The following is a 25,618-nucleotide window of genomic DNA, read 5'->3' as shown; positions in this document are numbered from 1 at the left end:
ATGAAGGAACACTCATGCCCGGACGGAATTCGAACCCGAGACCCTTGGCGTCGTAGCCCATTTAGGCAGACGGAAGCTGAATGTAAATAAATATCCAATATTTGATTTCTGAAATTCAAATAAAATTTTACCCAGTTTCTGGGTAAAATTTTATCTGAACTTGACCATCCAGAGATTATGTGCTGGATTGAATGTATTGTGAAATGTGACTAAAATGCAGAGATGTGCGAAATCCCCCTCTTGATGAAGGCAGCGAGTACTTGCATACAACAGGGAGAGAATCTTCTGTCCTACCAGACTTGATGTGGTCGGTCTGATTGTCCGAGGGCGAAGCGATGAGGTCGAACTGAGACAATTTCATATCCTCTGCGATCACAATCTGGCGCGCTGGGTTCCATCGGTACAGAACATCACTCGTGGTGTATCCGACTGAAAACAAGAAGAGAAGGTGTCAATTTGCAATAAAACTTATGTAAAATGTAGCTAGAATGTTATGTTAGCATGCCAAGTTAATTGGACATTCCTTACTTTCTTTAAGTACACTTAAAAGAAATTCAAAAGTCGTGAAACCATAATTTCAGTGCTTGTAACATAAAAACTATTAGATATATTTTCACCGGGATTTCTGCATTGTAAATCATAGTTCACTGAGATGTTTTAAAATATCTTGATTGCCATTTTTTCCATGCAGGAAATTCTAGAAATAAATTAATGCCTCAAGTCACTGTTTTTTTCCAATGGCAATTTCGAACGAGAAATTCTTTCAGAATTACTAATATTTCATTTCATTATATTTATCTTTCTTGTGAGATTACATGTAATAAAAATATAAAGCGTGCACGTAAATTTGATTTTATTATAATTAATCGCGACAAATTAAATTTGATGTACCTCACAGTGTTGTGAACGAATTATTTTTCTTGTCTATTTTCTCTAGGAAAGATGCTACGATGTTAATTTCAGAGTTTATTAAAAGTAAAGACAGTTTTCCACTAATTAGACATTAAACACAATACAATGTCGGAATGAATGTTATATTACGTGTTTCTCAAACTATGATGTACATAGAAATTTAATCTAGTCTCCTTGAAGTAACTATTACATTCTTCAATTAATGTTTTGTTGTTTCCTCGTATGAGAGTTAGAATTTGATGGCGCAATTGCGAAAAATGTTCTTTCTAAATTTTGTTTAAATACTAAGGGTTACATTATGAAGAGCTCTCTTGAGACAAATTAATGAGACGTTTAGAAAGAATACAAGCAAGCCTTCATACTCTAGTTTTGCTAAAAGTAACTGCAAAGTCACAATGCAGTGATATTTTTGCAGTGATATTTTGCTGTGTGATTTTATCATATATATATATATATATATATATATATATATAAACACACTCAGTCTGTCACAAAAGAATAGCACCACTTTGAAAATATGTTATATTCAATAGCTACCTAACACTTACATATTACAAACTGCTTCTTGGCCACACGCAGCACTACAAATAAACTTATAATGGTTCGGTGACATTTGTGGTCATTTGTTGTAAATATGGTAATTAAATAAAAATTGTACTCTTTATACATGTAGTGACTATGTAATTCAGAAATTTAATGTAATGCATACTGTAGGTTAAGGTTACTTATTTCATTTTCAATTTTTATTTATAAATGGTGCGAAATGAACAAAATTACACGGAAAATACCACAACTGTTCAAAGAACGACATTTTTAAACACTTAAATACTTTGTTAGACCAACACGGGCAGCTTTTAATGCTGCTAGCCTAGGGAGATACTGTTTACAAGTTTTCACGCAATGTAACATCCAGTTCGTGGGCCCATATGCGAATCAGTTCCTCGGTGAGTTGTCTTCTTGACTGAAATATATTCCCAGAAAGTTTTCTAAACATGATATGCCACAAATTCTCAATAGGATTCATATCAGGTGAATTTGGTGCCCACCATAATCTTTCGATACCATTGGTTCAAAACTAGTCTCCGACACTTCGTGCTCTGTGGCACGGTGCATTGTCGCCTTGAAAAATAAAATAACTTAAATTCTGGCCTGAGAAATATTCAGAAGGTGTTGGCAGCAACTTTCGATTGAGAATGCAATGTAACTATTTTACTGCACATTTCTATTCTTCCCACTCCATTTGACGTGAAGGACACATACCTTGAAACACTCAGAAAATATTCTGGTTGGGGATATACACTCTGGCTTCAGGTTTTCCCCTTTTCTCATCCATAATTTCACTCCACTGCCATTTCCAACAATCATAAACTTTTTTTATCTGAAAAAAATTACATGGTCTTCACTCCATGCACCATACGTCCTCACAAATTCTATTCTGGCTTTGATGTGCTTAACACTTCAACATGACCTTTTACTTGGACTTTTCTTCGTAAACCCTTTCTCGTTCGATCTTCTGACAACAGTCATACGGCTTACACTGAAACCAGTGGCGAAGCGTGACATTTTTACGTAGTCATCGCAAGACTTGCCAAACGTCAAGGTCAATCTTTCAACCGGGGCGGTGGGGGAGATTCCTTCATTGATAATGATGATAACAAGTGTTCGTACATGACTACATGACGTGTGAAGTAGAGGTGGCTAAATCTTTTCTTTCTTTTTTCTTTTTTACGTAAAATAAGGAAGACAAATCTTTCTAATAAATTCTACCCCGGAGAATGGAAAAATTGTTAAACTTCTCTCTCCGAAATTCGAATTGCCTTCGAAATACTATGAAGGAAATACAATGGATCCAGAACTGCTTTTTTTCAGTTCTTTCCAGCACTAACCGTGGGAAATTTATGCTTTTTTTCTATGCACCATTACTTTCATGTATTCTGTGTAAGTTGCGTTGCGATGCTCTTCAATATGTGTTTTTCTCTCAAAAACAAGAACGTTGCATGCTTTACAGTGCTGGACATTCTAAGAAGTTTCATCTCTATGACATCACAAAAACATTGCCGTGTTTGTAAACAATGGGGCTGAAAGGAAGGTCTTGTGACCAGACCTTCAAGAGCGGAGGAAAAGCGGTCGAAGGACCTTGGATTCGCAGACCTGCTACGATGACCTGGCCCGCTTGACGCCACTGCACTCAACAGGAAACATAGCTAGACGGTTGGGCACGGGGGGTAGAACTGGGCTCTCCTTTCGATGCGCTAAACTTAGCGAATCTCTTGCGTATTTCTAGCCGTTTCATCGTGTCACGTGACTAATTTCGCTCAAATATGCGAATATTCTGGCTTTTTTTACTTCTTCACTAAAATATTTAATAAACAATATTTTTATTATTTTGTTTTGTCATCGCCGCATCTCCCGATGACTGTAACCTGCATTACATGAGAGACTCACTGCAACTTCCCTGCAGCTGGAAGATCTATCCGATAAAGCCAAGCAAATGATTTCCCCATCCAAGCTTGCAGTTGTTTTCCTTCTTCTGCACACCGTTCTTGCAGAGAAGAGACACCATGCATTTCTTGCTTCTGTAGTATTCTACCAGCAGTAGTATGATGCATTCCCTGTTTTTTTGCAATTTGTCTATTTGTGTAGGCCTCGCATCGCAAGGACAGGATTCTCCCTTGCTTACGGGAACTTGTGTCAAACACTTTCCCCATATTTCGCAACTTGCAAGAATAGTGAGAAACTTAAACAGCTTTTGTTGTTAATAAAACACTGTTCCATACTTGCAAACCGTCAATAACAAACTTCCTGCAGAGAAACAATCATTTTCCACTGCCGCAAACAAAGAGTGAAACAACACTGTGTGGCCAGCATTTGCTATTTGAGTAAAGATACTCCAAACGGAGGTAATCTAAGCTACTGTAGCAGACCAAAGAGTGTTTTGATGCACTTCAGACTTCAAGCTTGCAGTTGACATGTAAAAAAAATCATTGTGTTATGAAATAAGTCTCAAACATGCAATGTTTAAGAGTGATGCTATTTTTTTTTGTGACAGACTGTGTATATATATATATATTTATATTTATCTAGAGGGGCTGAGAATCAAAAACTAAAACACACAAAATATGAGTATATTGTTTCATTTACTTAGCGAAACTTGTTTTTGCATTGCGAAGTTTGTTGCCGAACTGCTAGGTACGAGTATTCTACGTGGACACATGTTATCTAATGCATTCTACCATCCACTCACACCCCTCCTTACAAGTCTGTTAGCCAGGTAGAAATAATATTTCTTTCGAACTGGTCTTTTTCAATCTGTATTTGGCCCTCAGTGCGCCACCGATGATCACCATAGTAATTTGGAGAAAAGGTTTTCGTCTTATGATCTTTAATTTTGGCGGTCTCTCATGGGCCAAGAATATTGAGAACAGGGGTAAGAAAAAGAGGAACAGAATCATTCTTCACTTTCCATTTCAAAGGGAGATTTCTACTACAAGAAAGAAAGTGATAGCTCAGCCTTGGTTCTTGAAGGAAGTTCATTACCTAAAGATCAATACGTGTACTCTGCAGCTAGGTTCTGGACCGTATCAACTAATTCTTCACTCAGTAATTGTCGATGGATGTGCGAGGGTTGTGTAAAATCTAATGTGAGACGTACTTACTTTGTTAGTGAGTACGAGTTAAAAATTCTATTGAAATTATACTAAAGTCTTCCGAAAACTCAAGAAATGTCTTCCAATAAGGAAAGGAATTTGGCAAATGTTCACATGATAACCATGAATTAAATTGCAGGCTCTATTGTTGAGCTGCTGCGGCCCTTCCTCTATACTCTAAATTAGGCAAGGGTAATTTTTTCTAGTCTGATTTCATTTAGGTTACCTAACTTCGCTTTTACTTTATTTTGCGCTGCGGATGAACGGTGATAAGGCGAGATGGAATAAGGGACAACCACAAACACATATGGACGACACAGTACAGGAAATACAGGGAATTATCCTCACTGTAGGCCCAGGTTCTAGTCTCGCGTCAGACCGGGAAAACGCAGCCCAGTGTGTACCACATGGAAGGCAGGTTGACATTTGAGGGCCTTCATGGCAGGTCACCCATTTTTCCAGTGTTTGTTACTTTACGTCATTTTCTACCTCATGGATTAATCACGACGATGAGGATGAATTATGAATTGATGAAATGGGTTCGAAGACCCTTACTCTACTTCGTCTGACCGTTTTCGTCTCGTTTACAGTTGAAAATGTCTCTCTCGCCTTTGATGTTGTCTGAAATGAAATCTCAAGTGTAGTTCTCGTATCAATCTCGCCTCGATCGTCTATACTCTGTCCTGGAAATCTCTGTAGCGAGCGAACGAGAGTAAGTCTCTGAGCAAGTAGTGACTCGAGAGGGTTCGACCAATGAACACGTTCGAGGGAACGGGAGTGCGTGGAGGGTGAAAGCGCGTACTGCTTCGCTCCGCCCACTCGCCTTCTCCCCTTCTCTAGCGTTATGCGCGGCTTTGCTCCAGAGATTCCCGGGATAGAGCTACTGCACTGCACACGGGGTGAGAATAATAAATAAAAGTTCTGAAATTCACGTGTAAGTGAAATAATTTTATTAGGATGATAAAAGTCAACATCTTACATGGCTGATCACCAGTTTCAGAGTGTAACCAATGCACGGAGCGAGGATGATTGATCGTGTTTTCTATAGGTTGTTATGTGGCACACTCCTTCGTTCGTAAACTGCAACACAACATGCTTCGTTGCAGAGGCTGCCGGTCGACATTAGCAGAATCATCAATCAACGCCGAAGCGTCATGAGGCACACTGGTGACCGCTGCGTGGGGAAGGTCATCGGATTACAATCAGTTTATTATGAGAACTTCATATAGTGTTTGTAAAGCTGGAGAGCCGTGCTGATCATTCCATCTGAATTTTTTCCACATATCATTACAAATCCTTGCAGCGTCATCGAGCAGAGAGAGTAATCATCACATTTGCGGCATTTTCCTCGACCACATCATCAATTACTGGTTGCAATTTGACAGTCGCTTGTCTAAGCGGCGGCGTCTCTCGCCAGTAGTCACATCGCCCGAGGTGGGGTTGCCTGCGAGCAAACAAGATCACGTGGTTTGTATTTCGAGAGCAGTTATACCGATCGCATTTCCAACTGGCGGCTGGGAAACTAGGAATCAGGGATCAGTTGAATTGTCTTCGACTGACATCTGGTATTTTCGAGTCGCAAGGCACCGAAAGTTCCTGGCGGGACGAAACAAATGAGCATCGGATACACAGCATGTTGTCTAACGTACTGTAGAACGTGTGTGAGAGAGAGGGAGAGAGTTGATCAGCGCCGTTACTGGATATACAAACAAGCTAATAGAAACAACCGACAAAAACAGACATACCCTTGGAAACATTGTAACGCGAGAGCGATGTTTTTCCTACGGCTTTTACTTCGCAACTGAGTTTGTTGAAACTCATCGAGAGCTGCATTGTGTGAAAGAGTATAGGGTTTGAGTGCAAAACGACCATTGCACTCACCCATATTATCACATCTCCTGACAAACAAGTGTTAAGCGTTCGAATTCTGAGTAAAAGACGCATGTTTCTTTGCGACACCAAGGGTCCCGATTTAGAATCCAGGCATGGGTGTTTTTTGTGAATGTCCCATTATGACTTTAATCATATCATCCATCACCCATCCTTACCATCGCGATTAGCCGAAAGTGGCAGAAAAGCAAAGTAAAGCAAACAAAAACACCAAATCATCAAAGCACCAGTCACTTATCGTTGTAAATAATCTAGAATAACAGAAAATCGAAGGAGAGGTACTTGCGATTTATCCACATTTTCTCAATATCCAAAAACACCCCTAACAATACCTGCGACACGCCTTAGAATTTTCTGCGAACATTGTAATCATTTTTTGTGCTAAATTTACTTTAACACACCCTTAAACATGTTCTCCAAATCCTTCATTTTGAAATATCTGGGTAAACCAATTTTACACGAACATTGTGATCATTTTTGTGCTAATTTACTTTCACACCCCTTAAACATGTTCTCCAAATCCTCCACATTGAAATATCTGGGTAAACCAATCTTGCAGCTCTTATCTAACGTGTAGCAAAACGAAGAGGGAAAAAAATTGGAGTAAAACCATCATGGGTTATTTCGTGCATATTTAGATTCTTTTACTTGAAGGACAACGACATTCATTTCAAATTATGTTGGTTGTTGAAGCAAGCAAAATCCCAGAGAAAAGTGGTTTAACAACAAAAGAAGTCCTCCCCCCAACTCCCTGCCCGTCCCCATGAAATGACTGAACCTGAAGGAGGCTGATATTCTCTCCCCGTTCTTGCTGACGCAGCCGACCCACTCGTCGGGATGAATCCTGACGCAGGCCTCTCGAATGAAGCATTCCTCGGGAGAGGAGACGGAAATACCCCGGAAGCAGGAAGGGAAGAGCTGAGGAAGACAACCAGGATGATGACTTCATGCAGCGGAGAATGGACGAGACATGTTTCCTGTTTGAGCCTGTTATGAACTCGACAAAGAGACAGCAATTTGAGATTTTCTGCAAGAAGTAGCGAGATCGACCATCTACCTGGTAATTTTTCCGTGAGACATATTTCATTCCTTAAAAGTACAGAGTGAGAAGGTTGATTCCCTAAACATGTTTACTAGTGTGACTTCACTGCATTGGGTATGCCCAGCAAGATCAACGGCGTGCCGACGATTTTTGAAAGGGATGTTATGTCATGTGTTTTCTAGCAGTCAGTCCCGTATTTTTATCATTGTTCCTCAGCATTTGAACTACCTGGTCAAAACGGAGGGAGGACCACTACATATACCCTAGAGCACACCCATGGCCGTATATAAGGGGCCGAAATCATTTGAATTGGTTTATTAAGCATTGAGTAATTGTGTAATCAAATAACTCGAAATTGGGCATGGCACCATTAATTGAAAAGGTTTGGAAAGTTATGCTAATATCACACGCACACAAGAATTAGGTTTTAAAAATAAAAACATGACACTAATAAAGTTAAATGTAAAAAACAAAATTGTTATGGTTAATATATTGTAGGTCTGTATCAAGCTGATATTCATATCCATTTTGTTCGAAGAGAAAATGTTATTGGTTATAATTTAAAATTGCTTATTAATAAAAAAACGTATATAGTAAACATTAAACTATAATTATTTCTGTATATATACGGCCATGTGCACGCCACTGTCCAGAGCAGTTTAAAGTAACGTTTAACTTTAATTTATATGCACTAAAATTTGTAAAATATTCGTACACAAATCCCGTAAAATCCTAAAAAAAAATATGCAAAATAGAAATTCACATGAAATTTTTTAACGCATGCAGTTTTACTGCAGTAGCATTGTCCTGTCTATCCAAACATTTCAGTCACGCTTGGCTGCAGAACATCTACAACTTTTAATTGAACCGCCGAGGGGAGAGAGGAGGGGGGTGGGGGTAAAACTTAGTAAAGGAATGTACACGATGGCACTAGGAGGCATCCCATTTCCCGCAACTCTTGAACACGCTGCGAACGCAAGACAGCCATTTAATGTCAGAATTTTACAAACGGCCCAACTTCGTTTCATAAGACTACTTCGGCGAAAAACAAAGAATTCTAAAAGAAAAGGAGGGGAAGAGGCCATTGGACACGACGATGGACTTCTCAATGGTTTCCGCATAGCAACTGTCTCCGAAATAAAAGTTATTGGAGTCGTTCAGCGTCCAGACCCTGACATGAATCCACCGAGGCTGCTAATAAAGAAGGCGACCATATTTAAAGCCTGCTCTAATTGCGAGAATGGCTTCGTCAAGGACTTGTCAGCCGTAAAGTCTCGTCCTTCCTCCAAAGTCTTATGTTCCAAGAACGACGGAGCCCTTACATGAAATCCAGGGCGATTTCCCTCAACATAAAAAGAGCACAAGCGATGTGGAAAGTATTTCACAGACTGTACAGGGCTACCAGTATTTTCTCAAATTTGATAACACAACCATGCAGATATTAAATAAAGCCTATTTTTTGTATCCAGATTCAAATGTAGCGAATCAAACTATCAATTTATTGAAAATGAAAGTAAATGTATTATTAAGTCAGTTAGTTTAAGGGGCGGCGCGAAGGATGGGCCAGAGTGGCTCATACAAACTCAGGCTGCCCAACCTATGGTCCTGTAAAAATGTAGTTGACACATTTTGAGATAAAAGTGCAATTAAAGTGTAAAGATAATGATGGAAAAACTTACAAGAATCAGATCTGTAGATTCGTAGCGCATTCTTCTAACCCCTGCATCGTGGAAGTTACAACTAAACCGTAACACATTTTTAACGCAACTTTTCAATTCGTATAAGTTTTACTCCAATATCTAAACTTTCTACTATTTTAATTTAAAAAATCGTGTCTGGATAACCCAATAATAATATGAACTTCAAAAAAATATTTTTCTTGGAAGATTTCAATCTTCGAAAGTCATTCAACGACCCTCTCAAAATGTTTGAAAGTCATCAAGCCGCCCACCTCCAAATTTTTAAAAGTCATCCAGCGGTTCACCCGCAAATATTTGAAAGTCATCCAGCGACCCCCCCCCCCACGATTATTTGAAAGCCTAGCACCACCACTGGTTAGTTCCCGACACAGAAAAATGAACTCTTTGATAGAAAGTGAAAATTTGACTCATTTCCATGGCGAATTGCTTAGTATAGCACCTAACGAAGCATAGCATGGCACAATGCAAATGTGTGTTTCCTATGATTTCCATATCAATTAATTTGTCAATGTTCAAGTATCCTGCACAAAAATGATGAAAAGTAACCAGCTTACTGTTCAATTTACAATTGTAAAGCACCCAATCGAGCATATCAATGTACAGTATATGTTAACATAGCATTTTAAGTCAAGGGATAACACATTCAAACTAATTAAATTATAGTTGTCACAACCATTGACAACGAATATGCTAGCATGTAGATGTAAATTCACAAAATTTTTAAGTGAAAAATAAACGAAGGACAATTCCTTGTGATTATTAGCTTAAACACAGAGTTTCTTGAGAGAGTAAACAAAATTCCTCCGGCGGGGAACTCATACTCACAACTTCCAAACTTGAGTGGGCATCGCTGAGTGTCCATCGGGAAATCTTCCAGGTTCATCGGGCAGCCCGCCTTTATTGTCAGTCTAGAAAAATAATAGTTATTGCATTTATAAATAATCCAATTAATCATACGCTGCATTACAAGGTATTAAACTTTATCATGTTCATGAGAGAATCAATTAAATAGCATTTGCATTTCATAAATACGTATTTGGCAAATACATGTTTCTAATTATGTTCATTGAGGTTTCCTTGCATTTGTCCTGTCATCTGTGAAATGATAATTTGCTTCAACATGCTAATCATAATTGCAACTGGAACCAAATGGATTAATCAAAAAAGACACTTGCAATATCATATTTTGAAAAATTCACAGTTTTAAGAATTACAGACAGTCATAGCAAACAATTATCACAATGTCAATACTTCCCTTTGGACTCAATAGTGCTGGATGATGGTGTAGCAGCGTCAAGCGCTGCGAGGCCAAAGATCCCGTCGTCGAGGCATGGGTGTATCATTGTGATTGTCCTATCATGCATTTTCTGTGTTCATTAATCCTCATAGTTGCACTTAACCAAAGAGATAGAAAGGCGACGTAAAATAACAAATAGAAAACAGAAAGGTTCTGTGATTGACATCACTATTATCCTCATTACCATTGTGGCGATTATCCAGAACTGCAGAAAAGTGATAACGTAACACTAATTCGATACAACAGCGTATGTTATAACTTTTGCTCTCACAGATGAATAACATTTCTACGCGCTGCTGCAAACGGTTGGTAGCTGCAGTCGCGTTGTCAACTGCATTCAATCCCTTTCCTTCCATACGATCATTGGTAGAGCCAGCCCTCTCGAGTCGCTAACTTGGGCAAAGGACTTTTCTTTCGTTCACTTGCTCCACAGACTCCTGGAACAGAGTATAATATTGGACTTTGGTCGACCAGCGTGGTGGAGTAGTTATAACTGCACGCTACGATGCGAGAGGTCCATGGTTCGAATTCGAACACCCTGGGCAAGGGTGTTTTTAGACACAGTCCTTTCATCAATTTAATCATGTCACCACCCATCCACATCTTTTCTATTAGCCAAAAGTGGCAAAAAAGCGAAGTAAAATAAACCAAATCAATCAATCACTAACGATTTGACTTTAAAACACCTTTCTCTCTCTCTCTTTCTCTCTCTTGCCCTCTGCACCTCTCCTCTCATTATAAAGACCTTCAGAAAAACATCACAGCTCATTGGGATGTAAATTTATTTCAACAACATTGTTAACTCAAAGCCTAAAAGATCTGAATTTCGTAAGTACTTATCGATTGAAGACTGAAAAAAACCTCTTACATCTAATGAATATTTCATTCTTGCATGTGAAAAAACAATCTAATATTACAAGTTTCATGCGAATAAAATTACTCTTTTATTAACCCTAAAGCAGTAATCCAAAATTGTTATCGACTGTCATGCATGATTGTCGTGGTGGTTGCTTATAAAGCAGTTGCTGAAAAAAACAAGAAATTATGCAGAAAAACTAAATTTCGTTCGTCTTTCGTAACGTTGTCTTACATTTTAGACGGTTATAGAATACCACAGTTGTTTCCTCCGGTTTCTGTGAGGAGTTTGAAGCCAGAATTTCTTTAGCGAAGATAAGACCGTATGGTAGCATTTGTCTCGTGTTGTTCTCTAGAGCTGATTCTAGATTGAAATCGTGATAATGAGCTCATAGACACAAATTCATTACTTGGGTAGTTTTGTAACATTGGTATTTTAAAACGGCAACTATTTCCTTCATCTACTTCTAAAACACGATTTTATTCTTACCTCTCAGCCTTAAGTTCTTAAATACAGGGTAATTCAATATGAATGGTACAAAAATAAACCATTCCTGCGTCTGTTGTAATGAATATATTTCACAATTATCGATATAACATGAAAGGTCAACTCATCAAGTTACTCTGTACAAGTTTCTACGGATGGTGAGGTACTTCTGTGGCTAATTTAGTACGGAAATGTCTCTGAACAACGGTTACCGATAAAGGTTTTCTGCATTCTAGCACACAATAAGACTTTCCTTTCGCTGATGTAGCCAGTTTTGATGACGAGCTTGTTTTGTTTCAGTGTTACCAGATGAAACATGGAAAGTTAAACTATCATGTTATATCGATAATTGTGAATTAAATTTACTACATGAGTCACTGGTATGGTTTCATTTTGTACCATTCATTTTGAATTACCCTGTATATCATTACGAACAAAGTAGATACACACATATACAAACAAATGGCATTTCTTTAATTATGCAGATAAAACAATGAATGTTCTCAAATATAGAAGGTCTATAGGAGCGGTTCTCATGCAATATATGGATTCAATCGTGACTTGAAATTTCGGTTTCTTAAATTTCGAATGAGAAGGAGGAATCAGGGACGGTGCCAAAGATTTTTTTCGTCTTCTGAAGCAGCGAGTCTTCAGCACAGCAAGAAACGGATTATTAACTCATGAATAACTTCTTGTTCAGTGTGAGGAATCTTTCGAAGAAAACTAATGTGAATACAATGTAGGTTTTTTTATGCTGCCTTGTGGCGTTCTAACGTTTGCAGCTGGTTGGAGATCAGAGGAGAGAATATTTTGCAGTTAAAAGAGAGGGTCTGATGTGCATTGTGAAGTGGTAAGTATCTACACAGCAACGATTTGCGAACAGCTAGGAAGTAGAATTCAACACTTGTGTAATTACGTTTTGCCGGGCATATTTGTTACACTACACAGTCTCAATATGGCTTATCTACACAGGTATCGTAGCCAAATAATAACTAATGAACAGAACTAAATACTAGCTTTCCTAACGGTGGAAAATCGTGAAATACTAATGTCAAAATTCTTCCTAAATGAATTTCATGTATTATTTTACTTTACAATGCATTTCTTGACTGCACAAGGCGCTTCAGGTCAGCGGATATTAATTTTTTTTAAAAAAAGGTAAAGTGTTCCCCTGTGCTTAGCACCACGCCATGAAGGAGTATAGGGGGTGTGGGTGTAACGCCCCACACTTTCTTGATCCGGTCGTGAGTAGGGGTGATGTGATCAGCATCACGCCCCTGACCGTCTTTACCCCCTGGGTTTCCCCCAGGTACCCATGTTATTCGACGCTGGGTGGGCGCCGGGGCCGCTTCCAACATTAGAAAAGTTCCCGGATTTGAACCGGCCGGGGATCGAACCTGGGACCTTGAGCATGGTAGTCAGACGCGTTACCGACTGAGCCCCCGCGGTCACTAAGGAAAGAAAATTACACAAAGAAGAAACATTACCTAGGATGATTACGTCTCTAAATGATTTTTTTTTACATATATTTTACATAAATGCTTCTCATTGAAAGTATTGTATTTGTATTATTGTTATTTAGCGTTGCCTTCCTTCCAATTTTGACTAATCACGACGATGAGTATAAGTGATGACGAAATTGTTGAAAGGACACTGATAAAGAACACCCATGCCGAGGCTCGAACACGGGAACTTCCGTCTCGAGAGCGAAAGTTGACTACTTAACACGTTCGGCAGCCGAGCCGACTTAAATTTGGTGTTCAATCAGATTCAATGTATATAAGGTGAACAAAACCATGCCGGAAAAAGCGACAAATAACTCCACTACAAATCCGTCTAATAGAACACAATTTAGTGCCTTAGTTGGAGTTTCAATTATTAATTAATTACTGACACAGATTGACAGATAGTGCTGAAACCTTTTTGCTTATGAGGAAATTGATTGATTGATTGAATTGGTGTTTTAGTCCACTTTATGCACAGTAAGGCTAATAGGGACTGGACCTACAGTTTAAAGTGGGATACAAACCTCTATGAGCCTCCACCGGGTATTGAACCCGGGACCCCTTGATTACAAGGCGACGACGCTTATGAGGAAAGAACCTATCCTAAGGCAAGGAAAGGTTTGACGCTGAATTGAAGATGCATTGCATTCTACATAGATAACCTCACTAAAGTTCTGGAGCCATATCTCATTGAAACATTAACTGCAGTTGCTAATAACTCTAATGTGTTACTTTAACTTGCCGTGAAATGGAATATCCTGGGTTCGTATCCTCGATTCCATTCTATCAAGAATTTCATCATCGTGGTCAGTCTATTGTTTTGGCTGCATTACGCGTAACCGATTTAATATGTCGGTAGATACGTCACAGGCTACCGAAATGTTGCAGCTCTCTGATTATACGCAGAAAATGTTCAGATTAAGCTTCTAAAATATTATCCAATCTTAGATGCTGCAACCCCATTTGGTGCTACTCTTTTCCAGCTAGAGAACGTGACGAATGAATAGCCAGCCCCAAGTGCAGCCCTGCCTTCGGGACTGAAAGACTGAAAACATGCTTTCAGCTCCACAACAGGGACCTCCGCAAAACACCGGCCTCCTCTTTGTGCTCCCGTCCCGAAACAAAGGCGCCTTCCAGAGCAGCCCTCAGGGCTTTTGCACTTCCTTCCCTCGGCTGTCTCCCTGGTTGTTAGCGGGAACGACACAAACAAACGACACTTTGTTTCTCGCGTCGCTTTTTATAAACGTAGACACGCTTTTCTCAGATTCCAAGACCTTGTCTGGTGCTAAGAGAAGCTGCGAAATATTGAAGAATCTGCCATTGATAAGAAGGCATTTCCGTGGCCTAAAGTTACAGTTTATCTCAAGTTAATAGCAAACTTGTTCAGGGTTTCTACAAAATAACTCTTAGGATTTTGAAATAAACCATAACAAATTAAATAAGTTAGATGGAATCATACTGTTTTAAAGCATGTACAGGAACTCGAAAGGTTTGTGTGTGTTTATGTATGAATGAGTCATTTGTTGGCACTCCTAGGGTGGAAATCTTAATAATTTCAATCCTATCAGGTAGATGTGAAGAGAGGGGCGATCGCATGGCCAGCGCGATCTCCTGACATTATTTATTTATTTTGTTTATTTATTTACTTCTTCTTTTGGATGGCGAAGTTAAGGCACAAGCCTTTTCTTACACGTAACCATCTCTACTTCACATTTTACAAATTTAGTTGAAATATCTAACAGTTTGCAAATATAAAACATCGAAATACCAAAGAAAATAAAAAAATACAAAAGGAGAAAAAACACAAAAATACACATTCTGTAAGAAACGTAAAAAATGCACGTACAGCATGAATACACACATAACAAAAATACTCAAAATACAGAAAAGTCGGTCGGTGTTTGTCCTACAAATTTAGATCAAGAAAGGTTTCATTTTATTGTATTTCCTTGTTTTCAGTACTGGTAGGTTGCCTCCAGAAGATGCTTTCTTAATTTCGATTTGAAATTTCCGAGAGAAGAAGAGTTTCTTATGTCATTAGGGAGGTCGTTCCACACTCTGGTGGCAGTGATTTTGCTATGTGGGAATTTGTTATGAATTTTGTGTCCTTTGTCAGCTGCAGCGACGCTAACTTCCGACTTGATGACGCGCTCGTAGGAAAAGAGAGAATATAATTTGGATGTATCCAGAGCTACACTGAAATTTACTAAATACCAAAAAAAACCAAACTGTACATATCCTGAAATTTTTTATATTTCTTCATTGTACTTCCTGTATTATAAAATAGAATCCATTTTCTTTGAAGGGAAAACTGGAATTAATTATTATTTGAAGTGAAAGTGGTTAAAGTGGGATACAAACCGAGGGAGAAATGAACGAGTCATTATTCATCATTGTATTAATCATAAATGCATCAAGCCTGCACATAATTCGTAGTCTCAGTCGGTAATAATTCTATAATCATAAAGCGTACCAAATCAAACGTGCTCAATTATAGTGCGTGCTAAGCAAGGGCAATGGAGAACTAGTCGTTCCGGTGTAGAAAATCAGGCAAGAGCTGCGTTGGGACTATGTGACGTAGCAACAAGCGCTTGGCAGGTTTAGGCCCACAAAAAACTCGTGCGCCATGGAGTTTTAACTTCTGGGTTTTTCTTACTGTACACTACTGTTCACATAAAGTGCCACACTTTATAGGGCTGAATAGTTTAAGAATGTGCCACTCTTCTGAACAGGAGTGTACATTGCTTGACTACCACTTTTAACTCGTTGCAACAATGAGAATGAGTATTGATTAGATAAGTAACTACTCAGAAAGGCACACACATGCAGAACCCAGAACCAGGCACGTATCTAGAAATATATTTCGAAGAGGGAGGGAAACCAAGCGTCCCATAAATAATAATAATATGAATGTTTAAATTAATACGCTATAGGTCTATTTATAATATGTAAATTAATTAATATAGCACTGCTGTTATTACACGAATAGGTAAAAATACGGTATGAGAATAGAGATACAACAGCACGTATTCATTATCTAGCTTACGTGTAGTTAAGATGTCCAAAATTTACATAATGTAAATTAATGTATAAAAGATAAAGAAAAAAAATATTTGTTGAATAACAAAAAGGGAGTTAGATACAATTAAAAAGTAAAGTTTCTCCTATATATACACCTCAAGGCATGGTGTAAAGTGCATGGGTAACTTTACTTTTATGTAATACTGTAAATAGTGTTGCTATAAATCTTCTCATTGCAAACCGTATGATCCTATATAATCCTTGCTTTCCAGTAAATTCGGCGGAAATAAATAACCCTCCGGACCCCCCACCCCTCCGCCCCTAAATATGTCCCTGAGTAGAACTCGAACTTTTGGAAGCGAGATTGCGATTCGACTACACGGTGCGCTCTGACACAGAGGAGACAGCTTGGTTAAAAGTAATCTCTAATAGATACACGTTTTCCAACAGAATGGTAGCCTGAAATCCAACAACGAAAGATCGAGGGCGATTTCACGGACAGCGGCACCCAATTACCTGCTCGTGTAGCTTTAACGGTTGTTTGGACGCCATCACGGTTCCCTTTCAGAAGAGGATAAGCACAGGCTCCTATTCTCCCTGGGATCGATGCCCGTGGAGTGATGAATACGGAGGCAGAGGTTTCCGGAGAGAAAAACCCAACAATGGAGATGCGTGACAAATCGCCCTCTCATCGCTATTCTCTTGGGTGGGCTTCGTGAGGATTCCGATAAAACAATAACCGAACGTTGTCCCGTCGCCCTGAGATACAACCCCTGACACACTTTCCACTCGTCGTCGAGCCGCTTGAGACTCGGATGGAAGCATTCGGGTGCTACTTTGCCTCAAAATGTCCTTGGTTTCGACAAACCAGTCCAAATCAGGGGAGTTTACAATAGCATCGGGATTCCGCGCACCTTACTGCGCAGAAAAGTTTAATGAGGATATAGTGAACTGAAAATCGCCCCTCCCCCCCCCATAAGCCCAGAAAACTAAGTATCTGTAGGATCCGAGCCACTGTAATCATGGGCGCCCGCAGGGGAGGGTTTGGGGGCACTTGCTCCCCTGAGATTTCTGGAAACAGTTAATGTAATTTGAATGGTGAAATTGTAGAGATAATTTATACTAAAAAAGTATTGTTTTCTGCGACTTACAGGCCCGTAAGTTGCAGCGACTATTATTATTATTATTATTATTATTTGAAATAGGGTTACATTTAAGCTTACAGTCTATTTTACAGTTAGATATTTATCTAACTATAAAAACAGCTTTTTGTCCTTCATGAATTAATGTTATGTATAAAGTTATGAAAATTGCATATAGATATATAGAATATAGAAATTACAAATGTATGAAATTTAAAAAAACAACTTAAGTATTAGTAATAGTAATGTAATAATAGTAATAATAATAATAAAAACATTAATAGCAATAATAATAGTAATGTTAATAATAGTAATAATAATAATAGTAGTATTAGATGTAGTAAAAGTTTCTGTGAATGCCCCCCCGAGGAAAAATCCTGCTGGCGCCCTTGACTTTAATCGAGGGCGAAACCGTATTTGCAAAAATTACACGGATATCGCAATTTTGGGGTGGTTAATGTAACTGTAAAAAGTACAGTCACGGACACTTCTAGGTTGTAATGATATGACTGCAAGTCAATATGGTTGTAACAACCCAGAAGTGTCCGTGACTGTACGTACAAGACGCAACGTAACAGACCATCAGTTACCCCGGAAGTTAAAGGGAAAATTGATTCATTTATTTTACGTCACTTTTCTGCCATTTTTGGCTAATGACAATGATGACGATGAATGTTGATATGATGAAATTCATGAGAGGACAATCCTAAACGCACATGGACAACACAAGCAGCACAGAGGATTATACTGGCTGAGATTTCAGACGCCAGCACCGTGTTAGTTTACTATGTGGAACATATGGGTGTCTTTGGAAAAGGTCACCTTTACGCATCAAAGAATAAAAAAAGACGGTCTCGCCACTCGCCACGTTCACTTCTGAATTATTACATGCCATATGAGGAAGTTATTAATAACCTCAAATCTGACAGACCTAACGCGACAAAAACGCAAAACTATTGCCAGCACAAAAAATTTAAGAAATATGCAAAATTAATGCCAGCATCAAACACCTAACAAGAAAGGGAAAAAATACTACTTGCATCTAGGGACATAGGTAGGCTGTGTTTGGGAGGGAAATTTTGGATATATTACATATCCCTGGCTCCCTTAACGACGGCCAGCATCAAGCCGAAGATGTCTAATCTGACAGAAATTGAAAGAGAATTGTAAGTAGCCAGAATTCCAACCTACGTACAGAAGCTATTGACACAAAAAACTTCAATAAGTAGGAGAAACTATGAAAGCACACTCTTTCCCAAACCTATGTTCGCCATAAAAAAACAAAAACGAACTGAGGATCTGTTCTGCCTTGCAAGAAAAATGCTAGTATTAGCTGCTTCCAAGCCACGCCCACAGTGGCGATATCCATGTAGGTTTCGTAAAATATGTGCCCGGCAGGATCCCTTGATTACAAGGCGACATCATTATTCGGGGGGGGGGAGGGGTTAGAGAATAATGATTGGAATACGTTGTTGAGTAAGTGGCAAACATCAACACTTTAATGAACCAAGTTTCTGTGTAAATTGTATGAAAGAGTAACAAATTTGAAACTTCTTTCTTTTCTTACATATACAAGGAACCATGAAATCTTTCTGGCGAGATTCTGACGCTTCCAAGAAACCGACCCCCGCCGTGAGCATTCAGTCCTTCAAAGGAATTCCTTGTTAATTTTCGGCGGACGGCTGTAATTTTTTTTTGGGCCGACCGAAAAGATTTTCCACGTTAATGGGGAAGAGCACGCGTAGCACGTGCGCACGCAAGTACGCATCGACTGGCATTGTTCGCATGACGATCCGTGTGGGAAAGTTTTCCAAGTTGTAGGAAGTCGCTGGCCAGTCGATATCCGTTACACGTGGTTCCCCACGCCATTTGGACACACCACGTGGAAAGACACGGGTTTCCCGTTGCAACACAGCCTTTGGATTATTAGTGGAGGTTGCTGAGGAACACGATCGCTCCGAAATGGATTTAATAACTTCGCGAGGAGGAGAATGTCTAATATTTGGCATTTAGTTTATTGTAGGTCGCTTTCCTTCCACTTTTGGCTAAACGTGACGATGATGATGGTTTAATCGCAAATGCATGTGGTCGTTGTGGTATTTGGAGGTCCCGTGACGGAGTGGTTAGCACATCGCGCTATGACGCCAGGGGTCCCGGTTTCGAATCCTGGCCTGGGCATTTGTGAGTGTCCATTCATCAATTTCATCATATCAATCATCCCCATCTTCGCCAGTTAGCCAAAAGTGGCACAAAAAGCGATGTAAAATGAAGCAAATCAATCAATGGTATTTGGAAAATTTTCAGTTTACTTCTTTGATTAATTTTGTTTATCTTACTTAGCTTTTCTGCCACTTTTGGCTAATCACGAAGATGAGGATAAAAGATGATATGATGAAATTGATGAAAGGAGACACAGAGAACACCCATGCCCCAGCCGGGATTCAAACCCCGGACTCCCTGCCGTCGCAGAGCGCTACGCTAACCACTCCGCCACAGAGGTCGACCATGCTTACATCTTTCCAAGCAACGAGATATGAACACCACCCTGTATATGGGCAATACACAGATTACAAACACACACAGAAGATTATGCTGATCGTGTGTCCAGGCTCCAGACCCTCGTTTGTCTTAAATAATGCAGTTTTCTGAAGGTTGCTTTCCAAGTGAAACATGTCTCTTCTCGCTTCGGTCTGAGAGCTCTCTCACGCATACTAGTGTTTAGTTCAACTCCTTGGAAAGCAGTATTTAGTTACGTAATTGTGTACAGTAATTGAAGACTACAGGCATTGCAAATTCTTTTTGTCAGTTACAAATCACCGGATGATGCAAGTACAAAATGCATCACGTATCTAGAATTGGTGTCGTTAGTCGTTAGTTATTTGATTTGGGAAAACTAAACCCTGAAATAAAAAAAATCTGGAATAGAAATGACGCTTTGCGACAAAAAATACAACTGTCTGCAGTCGACTGTGCTGTTGTATCCAGTTAGCCGTCTCGCTGAAACTGAATGACAGAATATTATCTCATGAAATCACAGGGATGCACCCAAACATGTTCCACAGGGACGATAATGAAATATAAAATATTGCAAAACAATTCGCGGAGCCGCAACAAAGCACCTAATGGTCCGGAAGGGCTCGCGGCGTTGCAGTCGAATAAATATTTGCACGCGATGACGGGAGAACAAGGAGGTCTTCGCAGGGAATTTCACCCCCGACTGGCTTCCAAGAGATTGTCCACCGAGATGCTCTCTCGGCCGGAATGCGCGATAACATAAGCAATCATCCATTGTCTCCTGTCGCGCACGGATAAATAGCACGTAAGCACCCGGCAGGATTTTTGGAGGAAGTCTGAAACGGGAAAAATTATTTTACGTAAATAGCTGCTCGGACTATCGACATTGGCAAGGTTTCTGCAAGTACACTTTTTGGCATAGTAGATAACGTGACCAGGACTTCGATCTACAGTTTTTGAGTTGGATGGGCAAGCCTGGACCTCTGCCGAGAATCGAAACCCCGATTTCTTGATTATAATGACTAGGGCTCGGAAGTTGAAGACCTATAAATTGCCAAAAAAAAGACCTAAAAATATCAAAAAAGGACCTAAAAACTGAAAAAAGGATTTATAAATGTGATCCAAATTAATTAATTACTTCAGTTTTAATTACATATTTAATGAATAAAAAAATACAAAATTATGGTGGTATGGAAAACTGAAAGCTTCAAAACAAGAGAAAGTTGCCACTTACAGCGCGACCTTCCAGACAAGTTACGGTTAAAGGATCTTGTACAGTACCTGCTTCAGTCGTCCAAAAATGTTTTTCTCTCGTTTCAGGGATGGTTCAAATATATTTACTTATTTCTTTTTTTATTTCTTTACTACAGAAATGATGTTTTAGAGGTGATGAACTGATGTTGATTCGAACTGAGAATTGGCAGCAAACACGTAGTCGAAAGAAGGTGAAGTTGCAAAAGAAAAGCCGTTAAGACCTAAAAAAGGCTAAAAAAGGATCAATAAGCCAAAAACGCAGAAAAAGGCAAAAGAGGACAAATAAAACCAAACTTTTTCTATCCTACAATGACCCAAAATGAACATATATTATGTTGGACCTCGTCTTCAGACACTAGGGAAAAAAAGGATTTTTCCTCAACTTACGAGCCCTAATAATAACAACCCTTTGTCAGCAAAGCGATCAGTTATAATTGTTTTAATTGATTTGTTTTATTTCAAATTCCTTTTTGTGCCACTTTTGGTCAATATGGACGAGAATGAGAGGGAATAAAATGAAATTGATGGAAGGATAATTGCAAATACATACGGAGAGGACCCACGAGGGAGCCCAGACGTGTCTCGTTAGTCTCCAATAATGCAGTCCAGGGTGTACTACGTGGAAGTAGGATCACCCTTGAGAGCCTTCTGAAATAGCCACTCCTTACTTAAGACATAATTCTATTGAGGATAATATTCCTTACATGCCTTCAGCACGGGTAAACAAAAATATAACTACAAAAAAAAAAGGTAAAGTGTTCCCCTGTGCATAGCACCACGCCATGAAGGCGTATAGGGGGTGTGGGGGTAACGCCCCACACTTTCTTGATCCGGTCGTGAGTGGGGGTGATGTGATCAGCATCACGCCCCTGACCGCCTTTACCCCCCAGGGTTTCCCCCAGGTACCCATGTTATTCGACGCTGGGTGGGCGCCGGGGCCGCTCCATTATTATTTCACTTGCGTTAGATTATAATCAAAACAACGATGAGCAGATTAACCAGTTGTGTTTCACTCTTTCTCCACACTGGAATGTGAACAATTCGAGCAATGCTTTGTTCACGCATATTACGTACTATCGTTCGAAATGAACTGAATTTCGTTAGGATATTCGACTAATCGTTCATCCGGGGATTGGTCCGAAACGGCAGCTGCTGCGCCTAAACGCGTGCTGGTATAGTCCGAATTTGCGGCATAGTTGAAGTTGGAGGGGAGAGGTGGAGGACTAACAATTGCACGCTTCAACTCACTGTAGCCCTACACTAGGCAGCCATATTGCAACTTTCACTTTACAGACAAAACGTTTACTCAATAGAAGATCTAAAACTCAATGCAACTTTAACATTTTGTCGGTAAATCTGTATTTGAGCAAAAAAAAATGTTTAAAAAATAAAAGCCACATTTTGTATTTAATATGTAGTAAATAGGAAGAAACCATTATGGTTTAAGTTTGGCGCCTGCCTTCTGCTTCCATACTGTACGTCTGCGCTCCATAGGGAGGTTGGTGATGTTCGAACTGACATCTGGCGGGTAAAGAGGCAACTGCATTACTCGGGAGCTTTTCGGCTCTGACGACTTGGACGGGAAAGAACGTAACTTAGCGCTTACCGAATTCTGCCACAGTCCGGCTTCAGTAAGTATGCAGTAAATTAACGATCGTCTGATCTAGTGTATGTTTAGAAGACTTTGGCAATATACGAAACATGGTTATCCGTCATGCAGAAAAGTACAAAATAAGAAGGGAACTACATGTCGGAAGTTTGCTGACAAACACCGTGATATCGTCGTAACAATATAATATTGTTATCCCCGTAGCTAGATATTTTGCCACTCTAAGAAGGATTGTGGTTCCCCCCCCCCCCTCCGTTTACATCCTACAAATTTTTAAATGAGGAAACAAATTAAAACTCATTAAAAATGATATAGGTTGTATTTAAAATCCATAGTTTCGGATTTCTGATTTTTTTTCTAAGTTTAGCATATTTAAGAATATTTAAGTTATGTCTGCGGGGGAGAACCGGGATTTTTCTCACCTGTTCAAGCGTTTCCGGCGCCCACCCAGCGTCGTATAAAGTGGGTACCTGGAGGAAACTCTGGGGGCTAAAGGCGGTCAGAGGCGTGGTACTGATCACATTAGCCCCCACCTTCGGCCGTGATCAAGATAGTGTGGGGTTCTAACTGCACACCCACTATACGCCTTCACGGCGTGGTGCAAAGCACAGGGGAGCACTTTACTTTTTTCCCTTTACTTTAGTAACTGAAGTACATCTTTAAAAAGGTAGGATACTATTATTACTACTTTGGGAAACAGAAAATTCTAGCAATGTTACACTGCCAAGTATAAATTTCTCCGTCGTATATTGTGACATTTTTGTCTATAAAAAAGGATTTCGTTGCCGCCGTCTGTGAATGGCGCTCTAACATTCAGGCCCCCTAGCCTGCCTCTCGCTACAGGCCTGAATATTGTGGTCATTCCTGCATAGCAAACTGTTTACAACCTGGGGTTAATTAGCGAATTTATTACGCTCAGTGAATTAAATATATCTTCACGAGTTTGAACATTTTCTTTCCGAATCGTTCGAGGATGATGTCTCGATTATGAAGACGAACAAGAGTCCGGGGAACGAATAGCAAGGATTCTTCGACAACTTGGAATTTGTAATCTGGTTCGTTTTCCACTTCACCTCCAGCCTTAATTACCGGGGCTCCGAGCGGAATAGTTCCCCTGAATGAAGGGCTCCTTCCCTTCCAGATTGAAGCGGGGATCCACAAAGGGACTCCACGGCGATGGAACGCGCTCATTGTCGGAATCTGCCGACAAGGGTCGAACGGAAGGAGCTCCGAATCCCACCGGGGAGAAATGCCTTGTCGGAATTAATGACGTAGTGAATAACCGAGAGAAGTCAAGATGACCGATAACTTCTTAAAGAGGAATTGAAGCACCTTTCAGATTTTTTCACTTTGGATTAGTCTTACGAAACAGACGACAAAACCATAACCGTCGTGGAGAGACACCGTCCTCTCTTTATGTAAATTGTCATCGTTCGTTTCAAATTAAGGCAAATAAGATTATTATTTTGTTACTCGATAACAGTAGTACAATTCAGTTAATTTCAAAGGAATAAACAGAAAATATGAGGTCAGAATATCAGAACCAGATCAGCATTTCACGTTTTCATATTCTACCATTTATTCGAAAGTGTTTTCAAAATTCCAAAAATGAGATTATATGCAAGGTCACTGAACGTAAACGTCACGACTAAAAGCTCTGGACTTTTAGATTTTTTTAATGAAGTCTGTAAATATTAACAACAAACTGGAATAACTATGTACATCAGGATATTAACACTATAAAATATGCAAAATTAGAAACATATGTGCCTAATATTCACTCTTCTGATGCATCGAATGGAAAAGCCTCCCCAAAGAAACCTAACAATAAATAATATTTTATGACAATTATTATTTCTACCATTCAATTTATATCTACGACCTGTCCCCTCCCTCCAAAGAGCATTACGGCAATGATTACATAACAGTGGATGCCCAAAAGGTTTCAAATGTATTCTTTGGTATGTTCAGTATTTTTTGTCAAACTATATTCAAATTGCTTTGACATGCTGGATAAGCTCATGGATTTCTTATTTAAGACAGTCCATTTTTGTGATCTGTTCTGAGACACTGAATACTTTGTTTTTATTTAAATTTGCTTGTCTGACTAACCTAATCGCGACCACAAGGATAGAATCACGAATTTATTTATTTAATGAAAGGAAAAGTCAGGATTCGAACCAATAACTTTCGGTGGCAAGATCATCAGCAAACACCGCACCTTAATTCATTCATAGAGCTAGTCTGTTTGGAATTATGTGTTTAAAAGTCAATTCAAAATAAAAAAGAGAGTGATTATCACACTGAAATTTGCACACATTTGTCACAAGCCTTATCACGGTGCCTCATGCAGTGGGAAGTGCACGTTATCCTTCTTACCAGATTCAGTCCCTTCTTCCTTTCGTTTCATATTGGCAGATTATTGAAGTAAGCAAGCCTCCTTTGAAATTTTCCATACATCCACTAATTTTACATATTTTCACAAGTCATTTGTATAACTAATATAATAACTTAAACATTACCCTTTAGCACATACTGGAGATGCATTATGCAGAAACTTAAGCAAGAATACAGCTTCTAATAGGATTTGATCCCAAAGCTCTGGCACATTGTGCCATTGCTCTACTAACTGAGCTGCTTACCACAATTGCGATACATGTAAACAGCGGGAGCTAAAAATTGAGTGAAACTAAGACTGACTCAGTAGGTGGGGTAAATTTACAATTTCTCGTCTAATCTTCTA

The 25,618-nt window shown here is 39.4% G+C and overlaps 1 protein-coding gene across 1 annotated transcript in view; it reads right to left on the bottom strand.

Annotated features, from left to right (window-relative positions):
• The window catches only part of Grd (gamma-aminobutyric acid type A receptor subunit Grd), a 161,522-nt gene that overhangs the window by 26,010 nt on the left and 109,894 nt on the right, over positions 1–25,618 (bottom strand). Inside the window, exons 6-7 of the mRNA XM_083119073.1 lie at positions 10,017–10,099; positions 295–429 (exon numbers count right to left, since the gene is read on the bottom strand). Of these exons, the coding sequence (XP_082975199.1) occupies positions 295–429; positions 10,017–10,099 (218 nt within the window). The remainder of the gene's footprint in view (positions 1–294; positions 430–10,016; positions 10,100–25,618) is intronic.

Source organism: Lepisma saccharinum, chromosome 3 (genome assembly GCF_977018435.1).
Source record: "Lepisma saccharinum chromosome 3, izLepSacc3.1, whole genome shotgun sequence".
Classification (NCBI taxonomy): domain Eukaryota; kingdom Metazoa; phylum Arthropoda; class Insecta; order Zygentoma; family Lepismatidae; genus Lepisma; species Lepisma saccharinum.
Note: the sequence above shows the minus strand (reverse complement) of the source record. Positions and strands in the feature narration are given on the sequence as shown.